The 25,680-nt window shown below is 57.0% G+C and overlaps 3 protein-coding genes across 6 annotated transcripts; 1 reads left to right on the top strand and 2 right to left on the bottom strand.

Annotated features, from left to right (window-relative positions):
• Positions 1–713: 713 nt before the first annotated feature.
• KIFC1 (kinesin family member C1) lies at positions 714–11,913 on the bottom strand. 3 transcript variants are annotated; one of them, XM_048818161.2, is made up of 18 exons: positions 11,775–11,913; positions 11,452–11,511; positions 11,063–11,201; positions 10,846–10,954; positions 10,646–10,699; positions 6,041–6,085; positions 5,734–5,929; positions 5,461–5,638; positions 4,429–4,596; positions 4,131–4,256; positions 2,771–2,887; positions 2,514–2,687; positions 2,224–2,391; positions 2,005–2,143; positions 1,690–1,829; positions 1,338–1,411; positions 1,018–1,093; positions 714–927 (listed from the first exon to the last, which is right to left on the bottom strand). In XM_048818161.2, exons 3-18 carry the CDS (start codon positions 11,189–11,191, stop codon positions 883–885), a joined length of 1,938 nt encoding a protein of 645 aa, XP_048674118.2. In that variant the 5' UTR covers positions 11,192–11,201; positions 11,452–11,511; positions 11,775–11,913; the 3' UTR covers positions 714–882. The 3 variants fall into 3 exon arrangements, with proteins under 3 accessions (XP_048674118.2, XP_048674117.2, XP_048674119.2); XM_048818160.2 differs by having other exon boundaries at positions 11,674–11,861; XM_048818162.2 differs by lacking the exon at positions 10,646–10,699 and having other exon boundaries at positions 11,674–11,862.
• Positions 11,914–13,712: 1,799 nt separating this feature from the next.
• PHF1 (PHD finger protein 1) lies at positions 13,713–23,255 on the top strand. Its single transcript, XM_048817931.2, has 15 exons — positions 13,713–13,941; positions 15,254–15,457; positions 15,538–15,619; positions 16,078–16,173; positions 16,258–16,367; positions 16,682–16,830; positions 17,973–18,068; positions 18,331–18,399; positions 18,478–18,601; positions 18,974–19,041; positions 20,899–21,045; positions 21,423–21,558; positions 21,654–21,757; positions 21,839–21,898; positions 22,275–23,255. The coding sequence occupies exons 2-15, from the start codon at positions 15,269–15,271 to the stop codon at positions 22,582–22,584; spliced, it is 1,740 nt and encodes a 579-aa protein (XP_048673888.1). The 5' UTR covers positions 13,713–13,941; positions 15,254–15,268; the 3' UTR covers positions 22,585–23,255.
• Positions 23,256–23,467: 212 nt separating this feature from the next.
• On the bottom strand, positions 23,468–25,275 carry CUTA (cutA divalent cation tolerance homolog). Of its 2 annotated transcripts, XM_048817932.2 has the most exons (7): positions 25,188–25,275; positions 24,967–25,042; positions 24,580–24,728; positions 24,361–24,420; positions 24,161–24,206; positions 23,953–24,002; positions 23,468–23,717 (listed from the first exon to the last, which is right to left on the bottom strand). In XM_048817932.2, exons 2-7 carry the CDS (start codon positions 24,982–24,984, stop codon positions 23,618–23,620), a joined length of 423 nt encoding a protein of 140 aa, XP_048673889.1. In that variant the 5' UTR covers positions 24,985–25,042; positions 25,188–25,275; the 3' UTR covers positions 23,468–23,617. The 2 variants fall into 2 exon arrangements, with proteins under 2 accessions (XP_048673889.1, XP_048673890.1); XM_048817933.2 differs by lacking the exon at positions 24,967–25,042 and having other exon boundaries at positions 25,188–25,267.
• Between the last annotated feature and the right edge of the window lie 405 nt (positions 25,276–25,680).

Here is a 25,680-nt window from a genome sequence, read left to right as displayed (position 1 = left end):
ACCGGATGAGCTGCCATACAACATGGAGCTTTACACGGCTCAAACCTTTCCTAGCACCGCCCAAGCCTGCTTAGAGCACACGCATGGCTTGAATAAAGCCAAGTGACAAGATGGCATCTGACAGCTGTGTTTACACATGTGCTGCTCAGACTCTCCCAGAGAAGATGGCACTCCCGCTCAGCAGCCTATGGTGGGTACCTTTCACGCCTGCGCAGTTTTGTTCCAACCATCAACCGGGCCTATTGCCCTATCCTGTGCTAGCTATTTCGGGCTCTCCAGTCCACGCCAGTCGCGTGTAAACTGTACAAAAATATGGCAGCCACTAATGGCTGTGTACGGAAGCAGGAACGGCCACTGGTGCATACTCAGCAGAGCCCAGTCGTGCTTGCCGAAACTCACAGGGGAAAGCGGGACCGAGCCTACACTCCTGAAGACGAACGAACAGCTGTGACCTCCCCTCACAGACATGCAGCGGCCCTGCCCTTGAGTGGAGCTGGGGGGCATAACTGCCGGGGGCAGGAGAAGCTGGCAGTGGAATGGGGAGATTGAGCAGCTGGATGAACAGCAAAGAGGACCTCACACAGGGAGGGCCATGTCCAGAGTGACCTGGTTCTGGCTGATAACAATACAGCCAAGGCCCAGCTGATAGCCCACTGCACCCATCTTGCAGCTTGGACAGCTGGGTTTCCCCACAAGTGCATGCAGCCAGCAGCTGTAAAAGACATTTTATTTCCAGCACTCATGCTGAGTCCATACCAGTATTAAAAACAAGACGCAAGATAAGCCACACACGCCACCCCACAGCCCCGGTGGGGTGCAGAAAGCGTTGCTCCCACAGGGCTCCAGCTGCACCGTGCAGCCAAGCTGGGATGGTGACACCCTTCACTTCCTGTTGGCCTGGGCTGTTCCAATGACACACTCGTTCACCTGGAAGGAAGAGAGATGGAGTTGAGTGGGAAGCTGCGGCATGGTAACCCCCTTCCATCTGCCTCAGCCGCACACCAGTCAGTCACTTACTTTGCTGGCAAAGCGCAGGGAGTTCAGGGACTCTGACAAGTTCTCCTCCAGCGGAGAGATGTTCACAAACATCAGCCTGGGGGCATTGGAAAGGGGAGGAGCAGAGGTTAGGGGAGCCGCAGAAGCCCTCTTCTGGCACTACCCCCAGCACCTGGTGTCCCTGCACATTCCCTTCCTCTTAGACTCCCTCCACACCCTGTCCATACAACGTCCCTCATAGCCCTGCCCTCCACCTTGATGCTAAATCCTTCTCCATACATCTCTGCCTCATCCCTCCCCCACACTCCTACTATTCCCACTGCCCCCCCATTGTTACTCACATCTTAGAGTTGCCCCCCAGCGAGTTCTGCAGCAGGTAGGTGAGCTTGCTGTTCCTATAGGGTATGTGGGGCTCCTGCAGAGTGGGAAGACAGGAGTCAGCTCCCCACTGTCTATGAGGAGGGGGCATGTTGGTACCCCTGGGCAGGGAGATTCCATACCATGTACCTCAGACAGCCCCCAGCCTCACTGTGTCTCCCCTATACTAGGCAGGGAAGGGCTGGGGGAGAGGGAGGGGGCAGTGAGGTGCATGCAGGTGGTATGTTACATTGCTTACAGCACTATGACCACTGGCCCTGGGGAAAGAGGGGAAGAGACTGGTGATAATGGGGCATGGGGTGTCCTAGCGGTTACCTTGTTGGAAAGCGCCATGATGACCAGTCCCAGCGTAGAGAGGCTAGTGTTGATGGCTTGGGTCTCCCTCAACCGCTCCCCCTTCGAGAAGGACTTGTCCAGCCGCTCGCTGCCTGCCAGGTCCACCAGGCTTAGCACCGCTTCAGGGAAGGGAGAGGGAACGGATATGAGACAGGCCTGGGAGAGGGCACCTCACCCAGCTCTCCCACATATGGCAGGGCAACCACACCACAGGTGGTCCTAGCAACCAATGCTCCCCCAGTCCTGCCTTCCAGTTATTCTCTGGCAGCCCCAGCCACCACCTGCCACACTCACAGACACTGTGAAGGTCCCGGCTCCGGTTCCAGCCCTCAATGCGCAGCTGGAAAAGGCTGTGGCTGCGGGAGGAGCGGTCATTCAGAGCCGTCTTTGCCACGGAGCGGTTGGCCTTGGCTGTTTGCAGTAGCTTCAGCACCTGGGGGATGCAGGGTGTGTTGGTGGGGTCAATACAACTCCTAAACCCGCTGGCTCCAGCACACCCATGTCTCAGCTCACCTCATCCTCGGAGTCCACAGGCACATAGCGGAGGTTCGGAACATGCAGCTCCTCACTGCTCTGGCTGACCCGCTTGATCTCCAGTTCGGCGCCCCGCTCTGGCCGCCCCACCAGCAGGTCTCGCAGCGACTCATTGTAGATCTCCAGGAAGTTTGCCGTGAAACGGTACTGGGGTGTGTGTCGGAGATAGAAACAACATCATAACCATGAGATTGTGGGGGGACCAGGTATGCTGCCAGAGCCACAGGGTTGGGGGCAGTCACGAAGGGCAGAGTGGGATGCTCACTCACCTGCCAGCCCTTGGGCTCCAGTTCCTGTGCCCCCTGGAAGACCTGCCGCACAGCCCGAGGAATCATGCCCATAGTCTCAGGGCTCATGTCGTCCGGCCCCTCCATGGTATAGGTCTTACCACTGCCTGTCTGCCCATAGGCAAAGATGCATACATTGTACCCATCCAGAGCGGACTGCAGGGAGGGAGAAGGAAGTGGTCATTATGGGGGTAACCCCCAGACTCCCAATCCCCCAAGTCCTGTGCCCCACTCTGTACCTGCACCAACAGCGCAATCTCTTCAAACACCTCCTCCTGGGAGCAAGCAGGGGAGAACACCCGGTCAAAGATGAAATCATATTTCACATCACCCTTGCGGTCACGCCCAAAGTGGGACTGTGTGGAGGGAGAGACAGACATGTGGGTCAGACTATAGGACTCATTCCCAGGACCCCAGGCCTGGACTGGGGGAATAGACAGCTGCCTCTGATGGGAAGTCCCCAGAGTGGTAATGAGGGGCAGTGATTGCAGAGGGTTCTTTGAGGGAAGAGGTGGTCGTGAGGACCTGCAGAGGGTCCAAGCCAGGCAGGGTGAAGGGGCGGTTCAATAGCAGGTGAGATTCAGCACTGGTGGGTGCAGGGTGATAATGGAACTACTTGGTTGCTCGGCTGATTTTGAGATTAACGAACCCTTCAGAGGTGGCCCCAGGTTTCTAACATGCTGCCAGAAAATTGGGGCGGGGGTTGGGGGGAATGAGGTTTATCGCCTCTCCATGCAGCATCTGTGGCTGTTACTGGACACGCTGTACAGATCTGGCAGCCACACTTCAAAAAGGATAATGACAAACTGGGAAAGGTTCAGAGAAAAGCTACATGATTTGAAGGCTGGAAAACCTGCCTCAGTAAGAGACTGAAGGAGCTCCCTCTATTCAGTTTATTGAAGGGAAGGCTCAGAGGAGACTTGATCATGGTCTCCACATACATATATGGATATATTTGAGAGCAGAAGGCTCTAAGCTAGCAGACAGAGGCAGTAGGAGAAACCAGTGGCCGGGAGCTGAAGCCAGACAAATTCAGGCTACAGATAAGATGCAAGTAGTTAACAGGGAAAGAACTAGCCATGGGAAGCACTGCCCCAAGGGCATTGCAGCAGGAACTCTCTGTCACTGGGAGTCTCATGCATAAATGTCTGTGCACCATCTACACTATAATTCACCCTCCTTCAGATGTTCATGCGCAAAGACCTATGGCCTGTCGCTCAGAAAAATGCTAGCTCCTAGACGTGTGAAAAGGCTGCTCTCGAGGCAGCAGGCCCAGCTGGGCTGTGAGGTGCCAGCAAGGTTTTCAAGGCCCCAAGCACAGGGGCCCTACATTTAAGCAGCAGCACATCAGAAGCAAAGTCAGCCCCTCCTTGGCTTGGGGCTGAGGTGGATGACTTAGGATCTCTGCAGGGGGAATTGCCCAAAGCTAGTGCCCATGTAGTGTGCAAGTTGTAGATTGCACCAGCATTCCCCAACTTAACCACACTAATGCCATGCCCAAACAGTGACTGCCCTGAATATCAGCCAATGCACAGCCAGAGGGCTAGCCATGGCCCATCACAAAGACAGGGCTAGCTGTGCCCCAGCCCCTGGATTCACCTCCTCCACTTTGGAGAGCACCAGGGCCTTGTTGTCCTGCAGGGGGAAGTGCAGGTGTTCCAGTCCCGTCTGCCTCTCCTCCCAGGCCAGCAGGGGCCGCACACGGCAGAACACACGGATGTTACCCTGGGGATAGGAGACATGTCAGTCCAGTGTGGGGAAGGTTGTCCCCAGCTCCCACCAGCTGTCCCTCGCAATCTTATCTTCTTCCAGCCCCCACCCCCGCCCTCCTGCATGGTGTCCTGCCCTAATTCCCTCCACCTCCCTGAGGTGGGGCAGAATGAGAGCTTCCTGTCACCTTGAGCTCCTGCACCAGGTTATGCAGCCTCCTCCTCTCCATCTCCAGATGGTGCAGCCGCTCCTCCTGCTGGGTCATGACCTGCAGCTGGGCTGCCACTTGGCCTCTCAGCTCCTTGTTCTCACACTCCCTCTGGGCCAGGCCATCCTCCACCAGCTTTAGCTTCACCTGGAGCAGGACCAGGAGCTCGGGGTTACTGCTAGAGACTTGCTTCGAGTTCTCGGGATACCACAACACACACGCCCCAGGCCCCCATCAGGAGAGACAACAGACCATGTCACACGCCATGGGTCAAGCCAGCGCATGTGACTCCCAGCTGCTAACTGACAGACTTGCTAGACATGGAGTGTAGCTGATAACCTGGTCAAGAAAAGCTGTTGTGGGAAATGCATGCAACGGTGAAGAAAGCAGCGCTTGTTTGCAGTGCAAGTGAATCAAAGAGGCCCAACATTAGGGCCGGGATTTTAAAAGGGAGTTGGGTGCCTGAACACTGGGGAAAGGTTCCTTTGAAACACCCTGCAAGGACAGCAGTCACTTTATGGAGATGCAGCACTCTCAGCAAGGCAATAACTAAAGCAGAACAGCCAGACACAAGAGTAAGTCCTGAAAGCAAGGTGGGGTTGTGACACTGGCAATAAGGGAATTTCCAGGAGACTGGAGCAAAGCAGTGTTGTCCCAGCAGGTCTATGTAAAGCCTTCATAAGGTTGAGTTGTTGCTATAGGAAACAAAGCTTGTGTCTAGGAGGTGCAGATTGAGCCCATGCATGGAAGCTGCACCGGCTGCTGCATAAGGCCTGGTCCCTCTGAGCAGAGCATGCAGATGACCCAATGGGTGCATAACCTGTCTACTGGACAGGAATCTGACAAGGCACAGCTAGGTTGAGGGTACAGCATGTTATAGGAGATCCTAGCACAGGCACCAAGAGTTGAGCTTTTCTCCCGGCCCTAGCCACACAACCTGGATTGGCCTGGCTCTGGCTCCAGTGGGGGAGGTTAACATCACATCTCCCCCCTTCCCAGGATCAGACCTACCTCTCTGGTCTCCAGCAGGGATGACAGGTCCCGCTTGGTCCCCTCCAGCTGCCTGATGGTCCTGCTGTGGCTGGTGACCTGCTCCTCCAGTTGCTGCTTCAGGTCTGACAGCTCCATCACCTTGTGGAGCCTCTGCTGTGCCTGCTCCTGGCAAGTGTGCAGCGCAGAGCTCAGTGTGCTGCAGAAGTAGGGGCATGGTGAGATAGGGCAGGAGTCATTCCCCCCCAACCAGAATGATTAGGATCCCTCCCCCTCAGTCCTCTGGCTTCTCACCTGACCTGGCTGCTCAGTTCCTGGTTCTGAACCACCTGCTCCTGCAGCTGCCTCTTGAGTTGCTGGTTCTCCCCATCCAGTCTCTGCACCTTGTCCTTGTAGCTGCTCACCTTGGTCCGCATATCACTCAACTGGCCCTTCAGGTCCCAGGCTGCCCGCTTCTTCCCTTCGTTCCCTGCAGCTAGGGCAGGGGCTGCTGTGGGGAGAAAGGGGGAGGCAGGTGAGGCTGGAGCCAGCAGGGCTATCCCTCTCCCCATCCCTGGCTTCACCCCTTCTTGACATCAAGCCGCTCCTGCTGCCGCCTTACCCATCTTTGGAACTGCTGCCACAGGCACCGGCCTCCTGACGATGTCTGCAGAGGGAAAGGGGAGAGCACGTGTCATGGAGCTCCAGGTCCTTGCTCTTGAACAGTTCCTGGAAGAATTCCTTCAGTGTGTCAGCCCCCTTAGGGTCTCTCACTCACTAGTGTAGGCCTCTTGGCTTCCTTGCCTCCTGGACCCAAACCTCAGAGCCTTCAGCACCCCTCCTTCACACTGTGAGTGCCCTATAGTGACTCCACCTGAGTTGGAACCCGGGGAAGACTTGCACCCCCAGCTCCCTTGATCTTAGGTGACTCTCAGCCAGCAGTGTAAAAGCAGAAAGGTTTATTAGATGTCTGGAACACAGCATAGCACATCCTTAGATAACACAGACAACGGAAAGTTTGTCAGGTGGATCTGGGTCGGTCCAGAGCCCTCTAACTCCTCTTTAATCCCTGACCAGAAACTTCTTTCCTGCCTCCAGGGGCCCACACATAACCCCACCTGCCTGCTCCCTAGTCCTTTGTCCCCGAGCTGGTCATACCCAGCTGGCTTCCTAAGGAGGGTGGGCCATCCATGGTTGTTTATTGCTAGGTGCCAATAATTGGAGTGGCCATTGTCTTCTGAGAATCGACATGGGCATGGGGCCCCAACCAGCTGGGCATTGGTCCCGCCTGTATCTCTGGGTTGCTGCAAAGGGTAAACAATCTTTCCTCCTCCCCCACCCCCCTGACCTAGTTAACTACACACCACATAGGGGAAACTGAAGCAAACACAATATTCATCCAAAATATTATGAATAATTCCCACTCCTTCACAGCAAATCATGGGATCACGCAGTTGTGAGTAGCTATGAGAGGAAACAGAGCTGACAGAAGGGGCAGACTTGGAAACTCTGAGCAAGGAAAATGTTTGCTGTTTGTAAGCGCACTGTGCAAGGAAACAGGACACTCTGAACATTTTTGTAAACTAGGGGGTCCACATTTCATAGCTCTTGTAGGCTGAGGTCCAGTACGCCCCAGGGGTCCTTGCAACTTTCTGTTCACCCTCCTAAGCTCCCTGTGTACTACCTCTCATCCTCCTTTTCGGAACTCCATGCAACTCACAGGCTTGTGTGTGCTCCCTTTCCACTATATCACAAGGGGTTGTGTCTCCCCCATTTTGGAGTCCCACCCATTCTCATCCCCATGGCAGGGGGTGTTTGCCCATTCCTCCTCCATTGCAATAACTCTGTGGGTGTCCCCAATCCCCTCTCTCCCCATGCCAGGAGCTGTGTGCACCCCATGACAAAATGTAATATTTTTATGTGCCTCAGTTTACCTCTGTACTTTACATTGCTAGCCAGCAGGTGCAAAATAATTCAAGAGCTGCTCTTGGGGCAGAGCAGGAGATGGGAGGCGTTGTGTCGTGTAACTGGCTAGTGTGGAACAGATGGGTGTTAAAGGACCGGCTGGAACTGACCCACATCAATGGAGGATGCACCAAAACAATGGGAGCCCCAAGGACAGAACATGGCACTTGGCAAATTGACAATTTAGTCACTGAAACCTTTCAGTATCTGATTCTCTGCCACCACCTGTCAGACAGCCACAGGTCTGGTCTATACTCCAGCCTGTAACCAGTCCCTTTGGAGTAACCCCTTTAGTGTGCTAGACCCCAAGGACCCACACACTCTTCTACAGGGACAGGCCATGGCCTCCAAGAATCCAAAACAGTGGACTTGTCTACACTTAAAATGCTGCAGCTGCACCCCGTAGTGCTTCAGTGACAGGAGAGGTTCTCCCAATGCTGTAGGTACACCACCACGCTGAGAGGCGGTAGCTATGTCAACAGGAGAATTCTCCCATCGACTGAGCACTGTCTACACCGGGGCGTTAGGTCAGTTTTACTGCATCGCTCTGGGGTGTGGATTTTTCACACCTTTGAGCAATGTAGTTATACCAACCTAATTTGCTAGCATAGACCAGGTCTGGGCTTTTGTGGCTCACTATAGCGAAACCAGCCAAGCCAGACTCCCATGGGAGACTTGTACTATACCCCTTCAGGGTGCACACCAGGCAGCCTTACCAAAATGAGGTAATGTATTAGTCAACCGCCCCACATAATCTGTAAATCCTTCCATTAGCCTTTATACTAAGAGAGTTCAACCTGGCTACCGCCAGGCCAGGGCACCCTAGAGCCATGCTATCATTAAAGCCAACGTGGCTGTCCCTGTCCCTTGTCCCAGGTGAGAGCTGCACCGTTTCTTCCAACAGCCAATTCTTATCCCCAAGACATCGACCCATCCTGAGATCACATGTTCCACCTGCTGGAGATTCCTGTGGATAAGTATCAATTGTTCAGTTCTTGGGGCTCCCATTGTCTTGGCGCATCCACCATTGATATGGATTGGGTTTAAACCAGTCCTTTAAGGACCCATTCATTCCACCCCAGACAATCACGTGGCAATACCTCACATCTCCTTTTCCCCCAAGAGCATCTTTCTAATCCTTTTATACCCACCGAATAGCAGTGCAAAGTACAATGGGAAACCAAGGCATACAGAGGAATCAAAAATATCACAGAAAATGCCCACTTCATTGTCAAACACCTCTATTATTTGTCTTCTGTCCATCTGGGAGATGCTCAGGGTGTAAGTTATTGGAAGGAGGAACAGAGATGAGCTGGGGTATCAGTATGCTGGAAGGGTTTCATGGGTGCTCACTGTGACACTGTATGGAATCTGGGGGACACTTTAGGATATTATGAATACCAATAGTATAAAATTGCAATGAGTTATGCCAGATATGCCATGTAAGATATCTGCAAAAAATATCATCATCATCATCATCTCGGGCAAATCATATGTTCGTATCACCTTTTGTATTATGAGTTATAGATATGTATGTCTGTATTTTAAACTTGGGCTATGCTTCTGGGTGACACCCCCAGACAGTTTGGAATCGGTCTGATAGCCCATTAAGGACCATCTGCTATACAACTGACCCATTGAGAGAAGGCAGAGGATATTCCTTCCAACTCACCAAGGCATACATAGGCATGCCCATGGACAGAAAAGGCTTCCAAGCCATGTGTTGGGCAGCTTGTGTTTGAAACAATGGAAGCACAGGCCACATGGAAAAATACTATAAAAGGCAGCTACATCTTCTCCATTTTGGTCTTCAATCCTGCTTTTTACTTCTGGAGGAACTTTGCCACAAACTGAAGCTCTGAACAAAGGACTGAATGACCCGTCCAAGCTGAGGATGTATTCCAGAAGGACTTTCAAGCCAGCAAACTCACCATTACTGCTAGGTTTCAGAGTAACAGCCGTGTTAGTCTGTATTTGCAAAAAGAAAAAGGAGTACTTGTGGCACCTTAGAGACTAACAAATTTATTTGAGCATAAGCTTTCGTGAGCTACAGCTCACTTCATCGGATGCATTCAGTGGAAAGTACAGTGGGGAGATATATATACATAGAGAACATGAAACAATGGGTGTTACCATGATCACTCTCGTTACAGTGTGTATGGTAACACCCATTGTTTCATGTTCTCTATGTATATATATCTCCCCACTGTACTTTCCACTGAATGCATCCGATGAAGTGAGCTGTAGCTCACAAAAGCTTATGCTCAAATAAATTTGTTAGTCTCTAAGGTGCCACAAGTACTCCTTTTTTCATTACTGCTAGGAACCTGATATATGGACTTTAAAGTCTTTGTACATATGTGACTGCTTTACCATCTCTCTTCTTGTTCTTTTTTTGTTTTAATAAACCTTTAATTTTAGGCACTAAAGGATTGGCTGACAGTGTGGTATTTTGGTTAAGATCCAAACCCATAATGACCTGGTGACATGGCTGACCCTTTGGGGTCAGAAAAACATTTTGTGTATGTGAGCATATATAACTTCTCACTGTACTAGACCTAGGTGCTAATTGGGAGCCAGAGAACTGGAATGCAATAAAGGGGACTGAGTGACTTCTTTTTTTGCTTCTTCATTACCAGTGTGGAGGGGGAGGGGATCAAAAGCACAGTTTGTGACTGGTTGGGGAGTTTAACTTCAGTGTTACACACCAGTTTTGGGAGTATCTGCTCTCCCTTTTGCAGCCTGCCCTGACCTTGGCATTTCCAACAAGGGCTGCCCTGGGCACCACGGGTCACACCAACAACCAGCAGTTTGATCTGTAGGCAATTCCAGAGGTGCTAGAGGATATGGCTGTGTCAAAACAATGGCAGGGACTCCATGGGCCCTACATCCCCCATCCCCCCAGCTTTCAGTTTTCTGGTATCATCCAAAGTCACTAGGGTTCTGGCCACTGTTGCCTCAAACATTCCCCCAAATCTTGGAACCAATCAACTGTGGCATTCAGGAGTATTGTATTTGACAGAGAAACGCAGTTGAGCTGAGCGCAAGGCTCACAGCTCCCCATGGAGAGGGCCCAAAGGGAGAGGAGGCCTGGGACTTCCAGCCAGCAAAGGCTGCTCAGCTCTCTAGTAAGTACCACCCACCAACAGTCTTCCCAGCACTGGGTCCCACAGAACTCTGGATGACAGTGCTGGGTTTGGCAAGTGGCACAAAGTCACAAGGATCCTCCCCCTCAGAGTGAAAGCCTCAGTCCCACAAATACCTGCGACTGAGGCTGCTGGGATGGTCAGTCCTGGTCGGAGGGAAGCCCGGTGGCCTGTGGTGGACATGAAGCATCATCATTAGCAGTGGAACATCTGACCGCTTGTGCCAGCTCCCTGGTCTCATGAACACAAAGGTCCCTGCATCCTGCAGGCAAACATACCCCACATTCCCTAGCACACACCCTTCCCCAGAGCTCACCTGCTCTTTGAGTCCTGGGTATTGCAGCTGCTGCCGAAGCCTTGGAACAAGAGGTGGCGATGGAGGCTGCCACCCTCCTGGTTGGTACAGGGAGCCTTCGGGCACGTTTCTAGTGGGAGGGGAAGAGAGGAGACAGTTTTTGGGAGCAGAGCCCTGGAGAACAGGAAAATGAAGTGGGTCAAGAAACCACCTTTCACATCTGCCTGCTGCATCTCACCTGTTCGGTTGGAGGCTGATTCTCATCACTGTGCCCTCGCTTGGCCCTCAAGCCAGGCACAGGCAGCTGGGAAAGGGCCTTCCCTGCAAGCAGCACCTGCCGTCCATCAGCATTCCCCTTCTGCTCCATATTGGGACCTCTGGGAAGGAGCAAGGGGGCTTGATCAGTCATGTGTTATACAGACACCCCAATGCCTGTGTGTGCGCCCAGAGCACGGTGAGCTTCCCCCCATGCACACCCCATCGCATGGTGAGACCCTCTGGAGGGGCAGGACCTGGTTGGTGCCCATAAGTGGAGACCAAGCAAACTCCTTCCACACAGGGAGTCCCAAGCCAATGGGAGCAGATTCAGCACCTGTGCCCTGGTCATTCCCCCCAAGTCACACTCACCACTGCAGCACTCTCGCTGGCCTGGGCGGAGCAGCTGGCGTTCTGGGCTCTGAAGTGAACCTGTGGGGAGAAGGGGAGATAGGCAAGTGAATGCCAGAGGTGGGGGGGAGGGGAAACAGGAACTTCCCCGGCCCGGCCCGCCCCGCCCATCTGCATCGCAAGGCTCTGCCTCTGCCCCTCCACTGCTCAACCCGCGGTGCTTTAGAAACAACCCGACCTGACCTCTCTCCCTCCGCCCGGGGAGTCCAGCTCGCGCGCGGCGCCGCCGCCGCCGCCGCCACCCCACCGGGGAGGGGGACAGTCCGGTCCCGCGCGCCCCTCACCAGCGATCGCCTCGGCTGCGCTAGTTTAACTCTTCTCAACCTCTTCCGACGCCCTGCGTCGTTCGAATTCAAACCGCCCCCACTGAGCCACCGCCCGTTGGCTGTCTCGCTCTCAGCTAATTGGCTGGCCGCTTCCCGACGGCCCCGTCCTCTTCGAAATCCAACCAATCCACCGCTTTCACCTCCTCGATTGGCCGGCTCCTCCCGAGCCCCGACCAATCGGCGGCCTCCTCTTACCAACACCCGCACGTGACCCAGCGGAGCTGTCGCTGTGGCCGCGCTTCTGCAAGGACGGAGGCTAGTACAAGGCACGCGCCAAACGGCCAACGGCAGCCTGGAGGCGGGGCTAGAAGAGAGGGAGGAGCAGGGTTTCGGGCCTTGGGCCGAGGCGGGAGAAGGGGCGTGGCAGGAGTCTGGGTGACAGGGGCAGTGGGGGCGGGGCAGGAGTCTGGGTGACAGGGTAGTTGAGGGGAGGGACAGGAGTAGGGGTGACGGGCAGTGGGGGAGGGATGGCAGTCGGGGCAGGAGTAGGGGTGATGTGCAACGGGGGAGGGGCAGGACTAGTGATGACAGGGTGGGGGGAGAAGGGGAGGGGCAGGAGTAGGTGTGATGGGCAGTGCGGGAGGGGCAGGAGTAGAGGTGAAAGGAGTAGTTGAGGGGAGGGGCAGGAGTAGGGATGAGAGGGGCAATGGGGGAGGGGTAGGAGTAGGGATGACAGGGTGGGAGAAGAAGGGGAGGGGCAGGAGTAGGGGGAGAGAGGTAGGAGCAGGAGTAGGGGTGACAGGCAGTGGGGGAGGGGCAGGAGTAGGGATGACCAGGGTGAGAGGAGAAGGGGAGGGGCAGGAGTAGGGGTGACAGCAGCGGCAGTGGGGGAGGGGCAGGAGAAGGGCTGACAGGGTGGGAGGAGGAGCAGGAGTAGGGGAGACAGAGGCAGTGGGGGAGGGACAGCAGTCGGGGCAGGAGTAGGGGTGATGTGCAATGGGGGAGGGGCAGGACTAGTGATGACAGGGTGGGGGGAGAAGGGGAGGGGCAGGAGTAGGTGTGATGGGCAGTGCGGAAGGGGCAGGAGTAGAGGTGAAAGGAGTAGTTGAGGGGAGGGGCAGGAGTAGGGATGAGAGGGGCAATGGGGGAGGGGTAGGAGTAGGGATGACAGGGTGGGAGAAGAAGGGGAGGGGCAGGAGTAGGGGGAGAGAGGTAGGAGTAGGGGGTGACAGGCAGTGGGGGAGGGGCAGGAGTTGGGATGATAAGGGTGAGAGGAGAAGAGGAGGGGCAGGAGTAGGGCTGAAAGAGGCAGTTGAAGGGAGGGGAGGGGAGGGGAGGGGCAGGAGTAGGGCTGACAGGGTAGGGAGAGGGAGGAGCAAGGGGCATTGGAGAGTAATGTGGAGGGGGCAGAAGGGAAGAAGTAGAGGGTGGGGCAGGGGCTGGGGGGCAGGAGTGACAGAGGAGAGGGTGGATCCAGGAGGGAAGGGGCCTGGAGAAGGGAAAGAACTGCCCCCCAGCTGCCTAACAGCAGAGCGGGGCAGAGGGTGGCTTTAGGGGGTGACAGGGCAGGGAAGAGGGTGCACAAAGTTATGGAGGGGGGCAGAATGGGATCATTGGAGGGGGCAGTGGGGCGGGAAGGAGACAGGAGTGACCCCAGCTCTGGTTGCAGGAGACATTGGGCCTTTCCCCTCGAGGGGGCGTCATTTCCGCTCTGGCCCAGGGTGGGGGCTGGCTGGCTCAGGGCGCTGGGAAAGGGTTCCAGGGCCTGGCCCCTCTAGGTGGAGCTGGACGTGATCCCACCTGGCTGGCGCAAGGAATGGGATCATAAGAGGTGGAGGATTCCCCCACCATAGCTGTCTGGTGCTGTGCTCCACTGTCAGTGCAGATCCGGGGAAGGGGGGTCCTGAGGGGGGTGCCGAGGGCCTGCTCTGCAGGCAGCGCCAGGAGGGGGGCGTTAGGGGGGTCCTCTCCCCCGGCGTCTCTCCGCATCCCCCCTCGTTCCTCCCCGCTCTGGCGGCTGCTGCTGCTGCGTCACTGGGCTCAGCTCTAGGATGGAGCCGCAGAGGGGCCTGCTCTTTAGCCCCTGAGGGCCCGGGCAGCCTCCTCAGCCCTGAGACGCCCCCCCTCCCCAGACTGGGGAGGGGAGAGAGCCGGCCCCCACCCCCACAGGAGACTCGGAGACCTGGTAAGGGCAGGAGAGGCTGAGGGAGAGGGAGCACCCCTCCCCCATGCAGGGCAGAGAGATGGGCTGCCCAGCTACAGAGAGCTCCTCCATCCTCCCTAAAGGAGACACCCCCAAATGAGACTTCCTTCGTGCCACATCTGAGAGCTCCCACAACTGAGATGCCCTCAGTCTGAGCGAGACCAGATCCCAGACCCACCCCAGAGGGCCCTCCTGAATCTGAGACACCTCCAGATTGCAGACTCACCTCAGAGAAGGCCCCCTAATCTGAGACACTCCAGAGAGGGGCCCTGAATCCAGGACACCCCCAGATCCCAGGTCCCCCTGAATCAGAGACTGCCCCAGAACCATCCCTGAGAGGGCCCCCAGATGCCCCCATATCTGAGTCTCCCCAAATCTAAGCCCCCCACTGAGACCCCCCCATCCAAGATTTTTGACCTCTCAGAGAGGGTCTCCTGAATCCAAGACACCCCAAGGTCACAGAATCCCCCCAGAGAGGCCCCCCAAATCTGGAACACCCCAAATTTCAGATCCTCCTGAGAGACTCCTCCCAAATCCAAGACACCCTCAGATCCCAGACCCCCAAGACAGTGATCCCTGAACCTGGGACACCCCCAGACTCCCCAAAGAGGCCCCCCAAATTAAAGACACCCCCAGCTCCCGGACATCGCCAGAGAGGGTCTCCTGAATCTGGGACACTCTCAGATTCTAGATCCCCCAGAGTGGATACCCCAAATCCAAGACACCCATGGATCTCAGACCCCCTGAAAGTGGGCCCCCACTTCCAAGATATTCCTGGATCCCAGACACTTCAGTGTGGACCCCCTGAATTTCAGACCCCTAAGACCGGGCTCCTCAGAGCTGAGAAACTGTCAGATCCCAGAGCAGGTCCCCTAAATCTGACACATCCCCAGATCCCAGACCCTCCCAGAGAGGACAGCCCAGGATCCCAGACACCACAGTGTTGGGTCCACCAGATCTGAGACACCACAGAGAGGGCCCCCTGAATTTGGGACACCCCAGATCAGGTCCCTTAGGTCTGAGATACCCCTAGAGAATCCCTCCCTAGTTCTGATCTCCCTCCAAGAAATGACCCCTGGTTCTGAGACACTCCTCAATCTGGGAGACCCCCTAATAAATGGTACCCCAAGTCCAAGGATAGCTCCCCAGATCTATGACCCTCCTCTCACACAGAATATGCCCCCTTGCTATGTAAAGGAACCCCACAGGAGTGAATGCAGTTGCTGGGAATGAAGAATCCTGGGTTCTGGCCTGAGCTCTGGCAGGTGACTGACCCTCTCCCCTCACATGGCAGATTGGTCACAATGTGATGGCGAGCGAGCTACCTGCTCAGACTTCCCGGGTGACACGCACGAGCTCCCGCCTGACCTCCGGCCCCTGGAAACGTCCGGCTGCCCCGGCCCCTGCTGTGGCTCCCAGCCGGCCCCGCTTCTGGGAGGGGCAAGATGTGCTGGCCCGCTGGACCGATGGCCTGCTCTATCTGGGTACCATCAAGAAGGTGAGTGAAGCCCTCACACACACAGCAGGGCCCCTCCACTGACTGTCCTTGCACTCACTCACCCCTCTCTCCTCTGGCAGGTGGATGCTTCACGGCAGGTTTGCCTGGTGCAATTTGAGGACAATTCCCAGTTCCTGGTGCTCTGGAAGGACATTAACCCTGGTGAGCACTGGAGTCCTGATGTAGTCTCACTCTCAGCCCGCAGCCCCAGCTCCGCCGCCACACCACTCACTCCAAGCTCACAGTCCCATGGCTCCCACCCCGCACAGCTCTGCCAGTGCCCCATAGTCTTGACCCACAGCCTTCTCAGGTCTGCTGATGCCCCTTATTCCCAACCCACTGCCCCTCCCCTTACTACCCCAGCCCTGGGCTCCCTCCACACACAGCTCCTCAATCCTGATTCACAGCCTCCTTCTGTCCTAGGCCTGGGCTTCCCACCCACAGTTTTGCCAGCGCCCCTCACTCACAGCCCAACAGACCCTGCTATCCCAGCCCTATGCTCTCTCCATATGCACAGCTCTGTTGGTGCCCCTCAGTCCTGACCTGCAGCCCCCTGCTATCCCAGACTTGGGTTGCCCCCAGCAAGGCATTAATTGAGCCGGTTCCATTCTCTCCCACAGCCGCTGTGCCCGGTGAGGAGCAGATCTGCTGCGTGTGTTACTCGGAGTCCGTGAGCCCAGAGAACCAGTTGGTTCGGTGTGAGAAATGTGGGCACAGTAAGTGGTGCTCCTCTCCTCTGCCATCCTCTGGCCATCTTGGGACCCCCTTTCTCCTCTCTCACCAGCTCTCTCCCCTTGCAGCCTACCACCAGGAGTGCCATCTGCCCAGAGTGCTGGATGCGAGCAGCGATGGGGCTGGGGTTCTTGGTGCATGGATGTGCCGGCAGTGTGTCTTCGCTGTGGCCACCAAGGTGAGCATGGGGCTGGCAGCTGTGGGAGGCCAGACATCATCCCCTCATGTCCTCAGTGATGCCTTTGATAAAAAGGGGGTGGGGTGTCCTGATTCCCATTATCCCCCACACAGCAAGTGTTTCCCCCCCCCCCCAGCTCCCGCTCCCCCCCCAACAGGTTAGTCTCTCTGACTCCCGTCCCCTCATGAGTCCCCTTCCTCCCAACAGGTGCATCCCTCTGATTCAAGCCCCGCATTTCTGTCCTCCTGTGGATGGATCTGTTTGATTTGTGTCCAGCCCTGTCTCACACCCTCTCTCTGTTCTCTTGTTGGCAGAGAGGTGGTGCGCTCAAGAAAGGCCCCTATGCAAAGGCCATGTTGAGCATGAAGCTGGTGCTGCCCTATCAGCTCAAGACTCTGGAGTGGGATCCTGCACACCTGACCAATCGGCAGCAGTGTTACTGCTACTGTGGAGGCCCTGGAGAGTAAGTTCCCCTTCTGGGCCTGCAGATTCCTGAGGTCAGCACTTGCCCTTGCATCTGCTTCTTTGTGGCAAAGAGCAGGAATCAGGAATGTTCCTGCTCCGGCCAAAGTGGGTGTCTTGAGCAGCAGGATTTCAGATCTAGATTGCAACTAGGCCCCTCGATTTGGATCCTGATAGAGTAGGTAACATCTACCCCACCATTTCTGCCTCAAAGGAGTTTCTAATTTTAGAGATAAATTAGCAAGAGCCCTATCTAGCTCCAGCAAAACCATTTGGATTTCTAGAACTAGTTTTGGACTGGAAGGAGGTTCTGGAGTTGGAAGAGATTTCTAAAGCAGGCTTCACAAAGGGAGGTCAATTTCAAGAGCAGGTGTTGAAGCCAGAGATTTCTAGAGCAAGCTCAGAACAGGGAGCGTGGTTTCTCAAAGTGGTCTTGTGGTTGAAGGAGGTCTCCATAGCAAAGTCCATGGTGGGGTGGGGGTTCTATAATAGCTAAATATGGGAGGAACTTTTTTCTATGACCAGTTCTTGTTTGGGAGGATGGTTCTGAAGTGAGCTCTGAACTGGTGGGTTTCTAGATTGAGTTCTGAAGTTAGATACAGTTTCTAGAAAAGGGTCTGGAGTGCTTTCTGGAATTGGATTGTTTTGGCATGGGAGTAACGCAGTGTTTATAAAGTCAGGTCAGGTTTTCAGAGGTCCCTAAAGTAGCTTTTGTTGGGGTAGGCTCTTTTCTAGAGCCAGGCTGGGTGTTTCTAGAGCAGGATGGTCCTTGTAAAACAAATTTCCCAAACAGCTTCCAGCATGAGATTTTTCCAGTACAAGTTCCAGATTGAGTGGCTGTAGACTGGGATGAGGTTGCTGTAGTGAGTTGTGTGCTGGAGGGGGCAGGTTTCTACAGCAGCTTCCACCAAGGGAGAGAGATTTTTCTAGGCTGGATGGGATGGGGTTTCTGGACTAGAAGGTAGGTTTCTGGAGCTGCTCATGGGGTGGAGAGGAGGGCATTTCTAGAGCTGGGTGGTGCCTGGAGTGGGTCAGCAAATGCCCCAGGTGAACTCCTTTCTCTCTCCAGTTGGGAGGGTACTGGGCCCCTGGCAGGCTGCCCCTCTCACTCATGTGCTCACTCAGCCTCCCTCTCCCCCCTAGGTGGAACCTGAAGATGTTGCAGTGCTGCAGCTGCGCCCAGTGGTTCCATGAGGCATGTACCCAGTGTCTCAGCAAGCCACTGCTTTATGGAGACAGGTGAGGGGGCATGGAGGGACTCAAGGTGGAGGGCTGAAATCCACCCTGCCCCTTGTGGAGACAGGTTACGGGACATGCGGTGACTGGGGAGGAAAGTAAAATCCACGCCACTACCCTGTGGACATAGGTGAGGGGACAAGAGGGTGGGGTGGGGAGCTGAGATCCTCTCATTCCCCTATGCAGAAAGGTGAGGGCACATGGGGGGAGAGGTCCCTGAGATCCAGGATTAATTCCTCCCTCACACACCTTGGGTCTCTTCCAGATTTTATGTCTTCGAGTGCTGTGTCTGCACTGGGGGTCCTGAGAGCGTACGGAGACTTCCCCTGAGATGGTGAGTCTGGTAGCCCTTCCACACCTCCAGCACATGTCCCCACCATGCCAGCACTGACCCTCTCCCCTCTCCCTATAGGGTGGACGTGGCCCATCTCATTCTCTATCACCTTAGCATCTGCTGCAAAAAGAAATACTTTGACTTTGAGCGGGAGATTCTGCCGTTTGCCAGCGAGAACTGGGACAACCTGCTGCTGGGAGAGGTGGGCTGGGTGTGGGAAGGGGCTGCAGGGAGAGTGGACTGTGAGGCGTGCTGGGAGAGGAAACAGGGCTAGGAGGAGCAGGGGGAAGTAGTGGGGAATGGGGCTGCAGGAAGGGGGAGCAGGGGGAAGGGGACAGGGCTGGGGGAGAGAGGTGAGCAAGGAGTGGGAGTGAAGTGAGAGAAAGGGAGGTTGGGGACCTGGGTGAGAGGTACCCAGGGAGAGAGTGGAATGGAGTGGGAGGGACTCTAAGGGCTGTCTGGGAGCTGGCTGGGCAGATATGCTGTGGGGGCAGATGGAGAAGTCCAGAGGCAATATAGGGTTCTCTGGTCATGGCCCTCACTAATCCTCATCCATTCTCATTGGTCCTTGCAGCTCTCGGATACACCCAAGAGGGACCGGTACAGCCAATTGCTGAGTGCCCTGAGCAGCCACAAAGACAGGTGGGAGGAGCTTTTGTAACACTCTGCTCTGCCTGTGTGGCCCCTCCTTCCACACGCCTGCCATACTCCGCCACTCCCTCCTGCTCACCTGGAACTACACTGGCCCTCACACTTGCTGCCACGTCCTCACACCCATGCTGAATCGCACTGCCATGTCCTGGCATCCACCTGGACCCACAGCAGCCCTTGCATGTGCTGCCACTCCCTCGCACCCTCACTGAATTGCACGCCTCCTCGCACGCTCCACCGTGCTGGCCCTCACATTCTCTGCCATGCCCCTGCACCCACGCAGAATCACACTGCCCCCTTGCACGCTGCACCATGCTGGCCCTTACATGCTCTGCCACTCCCTCCCACTCACCTGGAACCATGCCAGCTCTCACATGTGCTGCTACTCCCTCGCACTCTCACTGAATTGCGCCGCCCCCTCATACCCAGTGGTGAGCTGGAGCCAGTTCGCACCAGTTCGCTAGAACCGGTTGTTAAATTTAGAAGCCCTTTTACAACTGGTTGTCCTGCAAGGGACAACTGGTTCTAAAAGGGCTTCTAAATTTAACAACCGGCCAAAAGTGGCATCTTAGGCGCCGACTCCATGGGTGCTCCGGGGCTGGAGCACCCACAGGGAAAATTTGATGGGTGCAGAGCACCCACCAGCAGTTCCCCGCCCCGCGCCTGGCCCCAGCTCACTTCCGCACCGCCTCCGCCGCCTCCTCCCCTGAACGGGCTGCCCCGCCCTGCTTCTCCCCCCCCCCCCCTTCCTGGCTTCCCGCGAATCAGCTGTTCGCACAGGAAGCCTGGGAGGGCTGAGAAACAGGTAGCGGTTTCGCACTCAGGCCCAGGGAGGCGGAGCGGAGATGAGCTGGGGCTGGGTGGCGCTAGGAGGGCCGCCCGCACCGCAGCAGGTAACCCGGAGGGGGGGCACACAGGGGAACTGCTCCCCGCCCCAGCTCACCTCCGCCTCCCTGGGCCTGAGCGCAAAGCCGCCGCCCGCTTCTCAGCCCTCCCAGGCTTCCCGCACGAACAGCTGATTCATGGGAAGCTGGGGGAGGGGGCGGAGAAGCAGAGCGGGGCAGCACGTTCAGGGGAGGAGGCGGAGCGGAGGTGAGCTGGGGCCGGGCGCGGTGCTGCCAGTGGGTGCTCTGCACCCACCAAATTTTCCCCGTGGGTGCTCCTGCCCGGAGCACCCATGGAGTTGGCACCTAAGGCACCACTTTTGATGTGATCAGATGGGGGAGCGGCTGCTCTCCCTGCTCCCCACCTAGTTATGCTCCCCTGCCCCTAGAAGCCAGAGAGACCTGCTGGACGCTTCCTGGGAGCTGCCCCAGGTAAGCACTGCCGGGACTCCCCACCTTGCCCCCCGGCACGTCCCCCTGGCTCTTAGGGGCGGGGTGAGCACCCACTACGGTGATCCACGAGACCCTCCTGCCCAGTTCTGGGGGCAGTCAGGGGAGGAGGGTGGATGGGGCAGGGGCCTGGAGGGTGGGGGTGGGCGTGGGCCACAACCCCCTCATGGGGTGAGGAGGGAACCGGTTAAGATTTTGGCAGCTCATCACTGCTCGCACCCACACTGACCCTCACATGTTCCACCATGTCCTCACACCCACTCCCACTTGCACCAGCCCCTGCACTCTTCCACCTACCTGGAACCATACTAGCCGATGCACACTCTGCCACGCCCTCGCACACACCTGAAACTGCACCAGCCTTCACGTGCTCTCACAGCACACCCGCTCAGTCATGAAGGCTCTTGCACACCTCTGCATTGCTGCTCCTGATGCTCTTGCCTGGGGGCTGGAAGTTCAAATGGGAGCTGTTTGCCCTGCAGATCTGAGTCTGGTCTCTCTTCTTCTTCTCCAGGTTTATTTCAGGGAAGGAGATCAAGAAGCGGAAGGGTCTCTTTGGGCTCCACATACGAGTGCCACCTCCTGCACCTCAGTGCCCTGGGGGCCATGGTGGCTCCACGGCTCAGCAGCCCCAGGGGCAGCCCTCACTTACTGACAGCAGGTAAGCAGCCTCAGCTGCCCCAACTCCTCCTGCCCTACACATTCAGCCACCACCCCAGGGCTCCAGCATGGGGTTAGGGTGAGAAGGGCATGGTGGGTGTGAGTGCAGGGATACCACTGAGGTGATGTGATGGGGGACTGAGGTAGAGGGCATTGGGAGCTCCCGCCCAACATTTTCCCCTGGGGAAGTTCTGTGGGGCCCAGGTTAGGTCCGTAGTAGCAGATAGAGTGTTGTCAGGAGGGGTCACAGGGCCTGGGCAAGTCTCTCTACCCTGCCTCCCCGTTCCCATCAGGGGTCACTGACCCAGCCCCCTTGGGCTCCCAGTGGAGCAGGCGCGGCCCCCTGCGTGCTGTGCAGATAAGGAGGGTCTCTTACAGCTTCCTTTCAGGGCAGGGCAGCAGTGGGGCAGGGCACCGGAGGCCACGGAGGCGCAAGGTCCCCCTGGAACCCACAGACACCATGGAGCTGAGGAGCAGCAGGGAGAAGTGGCAGCTGGACAGAGCCCTCACCCAGGTACAGCACAGCCTCCCGCATTGCTCTAGGAGCTGCCCCTGCCCTGGGCTTTGGGGACCTTCCCAGGGCACCCCACTGATTATCTTTCCCTGCAGGAGGTGGTGGAGACCCCAGTCAGTGCTAGCCAGACATACTGTGGCTACAGCGGCACCTCCAGCACCTACAACTTCCGCCGCACTGACGCCCGCTGCCTGGAGAGGTGAGGAGGGACCAGCAGGGTGGGGGTGCCACCTTGCCCAACCCTGCATTCACCCCATTTCTTGCTCTTTCTTGCCCACAGTGCTCCCATCAGGATGTTTGCCTCCTTCCACCCATCCGCCAACACTGCCCGGACCCTGAGGTGAGGGGAGGCAGGGGCAGCTCCCAGGGCATTACCCTCTCCGGAGCCTGTTTGCAGTGGGATGTGCTTTCGGGAGAGCAGTCCCTATCTCCTAGAGGCGGCTCAGAGGCCAGTTTCTAAGGCAGGCTCCCAAGGGATGGTATCTATTCTAGAGCAAGGAATGGGAGATTCTAGAATGAGGACTGAGTCCTCTACGGCGCAGACTGGGTTGTAAAGGGGGTCTAAAACTGGTTCGGGCCAGGATGGCCTCACTGGATGGGGGAAGCTCCACCCAGGTTAGGACTTTGCAGGTACTTTCTGGAGCAGGCCCTGGGCTGGGACTGGGGAGAAGCACTTCACGGTGCAGGCTTCTCTGATCCACCTTGTTTTATAACAGGAGCACCACTGCCAGCCCGGACCCCCGCGAAGCACCTGCCCCAGAGAGCGAGAGCCCTGAGCATCCCCCTGCCCACACTCCGCTGCCCCATGCAAACTACCCAGCCCCCAGCACCAAGCACCAGCCAGAGCCCCTCGCCTCCCCCTCCTCCAACACTCTGTGCCCAGGCCCTGCCCCCACCAGCAGCAGCTACTTTGGAGCCATGGGGCGCCTGGCCCGTGGGGAGGCTGTCCGCATCCTGGCCCGCAGGGTCACCCTCGATGGCACTGTCCAGTACCTGGTGGAATGGGGTGGAGGGGGCATGTTCTGAGGGGGAAGGGAAGTGCCAGAGAGATACCCCCTCTACTGGGGCTGCAGAGAGTTGTCCTTCCTTTCCCCTCCTCCCCCCCCCACACACACTCTGAGCAGAGTGCAACTCCCAGGAGCCCCCAGGACAGAGTGCAGGGTCAGGCCTCTCCCCTGGGAAGGGGATGGATTTGTCCCTCTTTGACAGCAGTGTGGGGTTGCACTGTAATGAGGGGCTCCCACCCTCAGCTTGGATATAAGGCATGAACTGCCTAGTCCTGCTCAAAGAAGGGCCCTAGGGTGGATGGGGGGGGCATTCCTCCCCCCCAACAGGCAAATGCTTCATTGTATTCAAAGGGTTTATTTTCTTGTTGCTTTTTTATTATTCTGTAAAAATTCTATTTAATGAAGTGCAATGTGGGGAGGGCAGAGCTTGGGGCACCCTGCCACAATTGGGCTGGCCAAGGCAGAATGCGGGCACAGGAATGGGAGGTGGCAGCTCCCCAAGGCCTGGGAAGAGAAAGGTGCCCCCCAGCACAGTCATCCATCCTGCTTGTAACCTGCTGTACAGATGGCGTATGTTCCCCTCCCCACAGGCCAGCTGTACCCTCTCCCCCATCCCTGTGTGCTGATGCTGTTGTCACCACCGCCATTCTGACTGTACAAACTGACACCTGCAATAAAGAGCTTGCTGCAGCCAGACTCAGCCTCGTCATTGGAGGGAGGGCACCACAGGCTGCTGTATCGCAGAAAGGGCTAGAACCCAGGAGGCAAGCCTCCACCACCACAACTCCACGCTCCCCCCTCAGAGCCAGAAAGGGAACCCAGGAGTCCTGGCTCTAAGGCGCCATCTCACTCCCCAAGTAGACCAGGGCTGTGTGTTGTGAATGAGGAGCCAACCCTGCTGCTTGGTGCGTTGGAGGCAGTTTATTGGCTGCAGGTCCCCCCCCCACACACAAAAAAATCCATGGAGTGAGTCCTGTTCTTATGGTGTCTCAGGACAGGGTGACTGAGGCAGGGAAGGGGCAGATGGTTCCCTGCTGTGGGGTAGGGGGGTCTCACTCTGGTACAGTCTCCCCAACCCACTGCAGGTATGGTGGGTTTCCCTGCTGGATGGGCAGCGCAATCACCTCTGCTACTTCGTATGGGTGCACCGACCTGTAGGGAGATGGGGGGGAAGTCAGAGGCAAGGATTCCCCAGCAACTCCCCCTGGGGACTCACCACTCTGCCACCCACCCCCCTAGAGACTCATGTCCTCCCCCAGCAACCCTCCTGCACACCCCTTGGGCCTTCTCTCAAGCGACTCCACCCCCCGCCAGAAATTCCCTAGGCCCATCCCCACCAGCAGGCTCCCACAGGGTGGAGAAGGAGACAGAAGAACAATGGACTGACCGGACAAAGTCGGTCAGCACTGGGATCCGGGAACTCCGGGTTTTGATCATCTGGGGAAGAGACAGATAGTGAAAGGTTGGGAGTTTCCATTGACTACTCCCCCCAAACACGCAGGGCAGAGCCCAGGGTTCTAGAGCCTCCTTACTGCCTACACAGGCAGGGGATTTATGCCCCATCCCACAAAGACCCTCCCCACATGGGCCCTCACCAGCAACACCTCCCTGTCCTCTTCGATCTTCCCCTTCCACTCGTATCTGAAAGAAACCAACAGGTGGAGCTGGTGAGAGGGAGACACCAAGAAAGCCTGCCCCAGTCAGGGTGGCCAGGCTGCTCCCCCAACTCCTCCCATCCCAGTTCCAGGCCCAATGCAGTGACCATAGAGCCTGGGGACTTGGCTGCTGCACTCACATGGATGTGATCTGAGGCATGATGTTGACACAGGCAGCCAGGTGCTTCTCTACTATCGCCCTGCTCAGAACAAAAATACACATCAGTGTCCTCCATGCTCAAAAGTCAAACCACCCCTTAGCCCCACTTCCCTCCCAGAGCCAGGGATAGAACCCAGGAGCCCTGACTCCCAGCCTAGCTACTCTAATCTACTAGCGCCCACTCCCTTCCCAGCTCCACCTTGCAATCTCCTTGCCCACTTTCTCATTGGGGCAGGTGACGAAGGCAGCTGACAGGCTCCCGGGGGTATAGGCTTCAGCTGCCATGGAGAAGAGACGCTGATACACGGTTCGAAGCAGTGGGACCATCAACAGGGACAGCAACAGCACCTGTGGCCAAGAAACAGAGTAAGGGCCAGACCCGGGGGGCTGCAGGGACTGGGGTGAGGGTCTCGCTGGGGACACCCTCCCCTCGCACTCAGCACTGGCCCCAAGTTAGCACTAGGAGGCGCACTATACTGCACGACAAGTGTAAAAAGCCGCTGAACCCCCCCCGAGGCGGCTGCATCTCAGCGCCGGGGGAGGCGCAGCCCCACAGGTGGTCGGCAGGGGTCCGGCTTTTACTCACGCAGCAGGCAGCTTTCATCGGCGCGCGTCGCTGCCACCGTCCCTGCAGGACTCAGCTCAGGGGACTGGGACCAGCCCTGCAAGGGCAAACAGCCAATTGAGACGGCTCCCCCGGGGCCAGCTCTGCCTGCGAGGGGAGAACAGCCCCTACAGCAGCCGGTGCGCTGAGTCCCTAAGGCAGCAGGGCGCTCCCCTGGTGCGAACACACGCCACAACTCCTACCTGCCCGCAGCTGCAATCTGCGCGGAACCCGCCCGTCCCCCTTCACGTGACCCAGGACAGCAGCATGCTCCTTCCTAAACCCCGCCCCCTAGAGTCACCAGACTGTGTCCCGCCCCCCTCACCATGTGCCTCCCGCCTCCTGTATGATCAGGGCGGACCTGACCCGGGCGGCGCCCTTCAGTCCCGATTGCAGCCCCCTGCTGTCCCAGCCCTGGGATCACCGCCATAGCTTTCCCAGTGCCCCTCAATCCTGACTGCAGACCACTGCTACGCAGCCCTGGGCACCCTCCCGCTACACAGCTCTGCCAGTGACCCTCACTGGTGACGTGCAGCCCTCTCTCACTAATCCCTAATCAAATAGCTTTGCCTCTCAGTTCCAGGGACTGGATGCTTAAGCAAGCAGGGAACTCCCAGCTGGGCCATTGCCAAGTGGAGAGAGCACAGTGACCCAGGCCCAGCTGCTGCTCCACTTGTCCTGCATCCAAGCCCATTC

The sequence above is a fragment of the Caretta caretta genome, chromosome 14, assembly GCF_965140235.1.
Source record: "Caretta caretta isolate rCarCar2 chromosome 14, rCarCar1.hap1, whole genome shotgun sequence".
Classification (NCBI taxonomy): Eukaryota; Metazoa; Chordata; order Testudines; family Cheloniidae; genus Caretta; species Caretta caretta.
The sequence above is the reverse complement of the archived record's forward strand: the minus strand, read 5'-3'. Positions and strand labels throughout refer to the sequence as shown.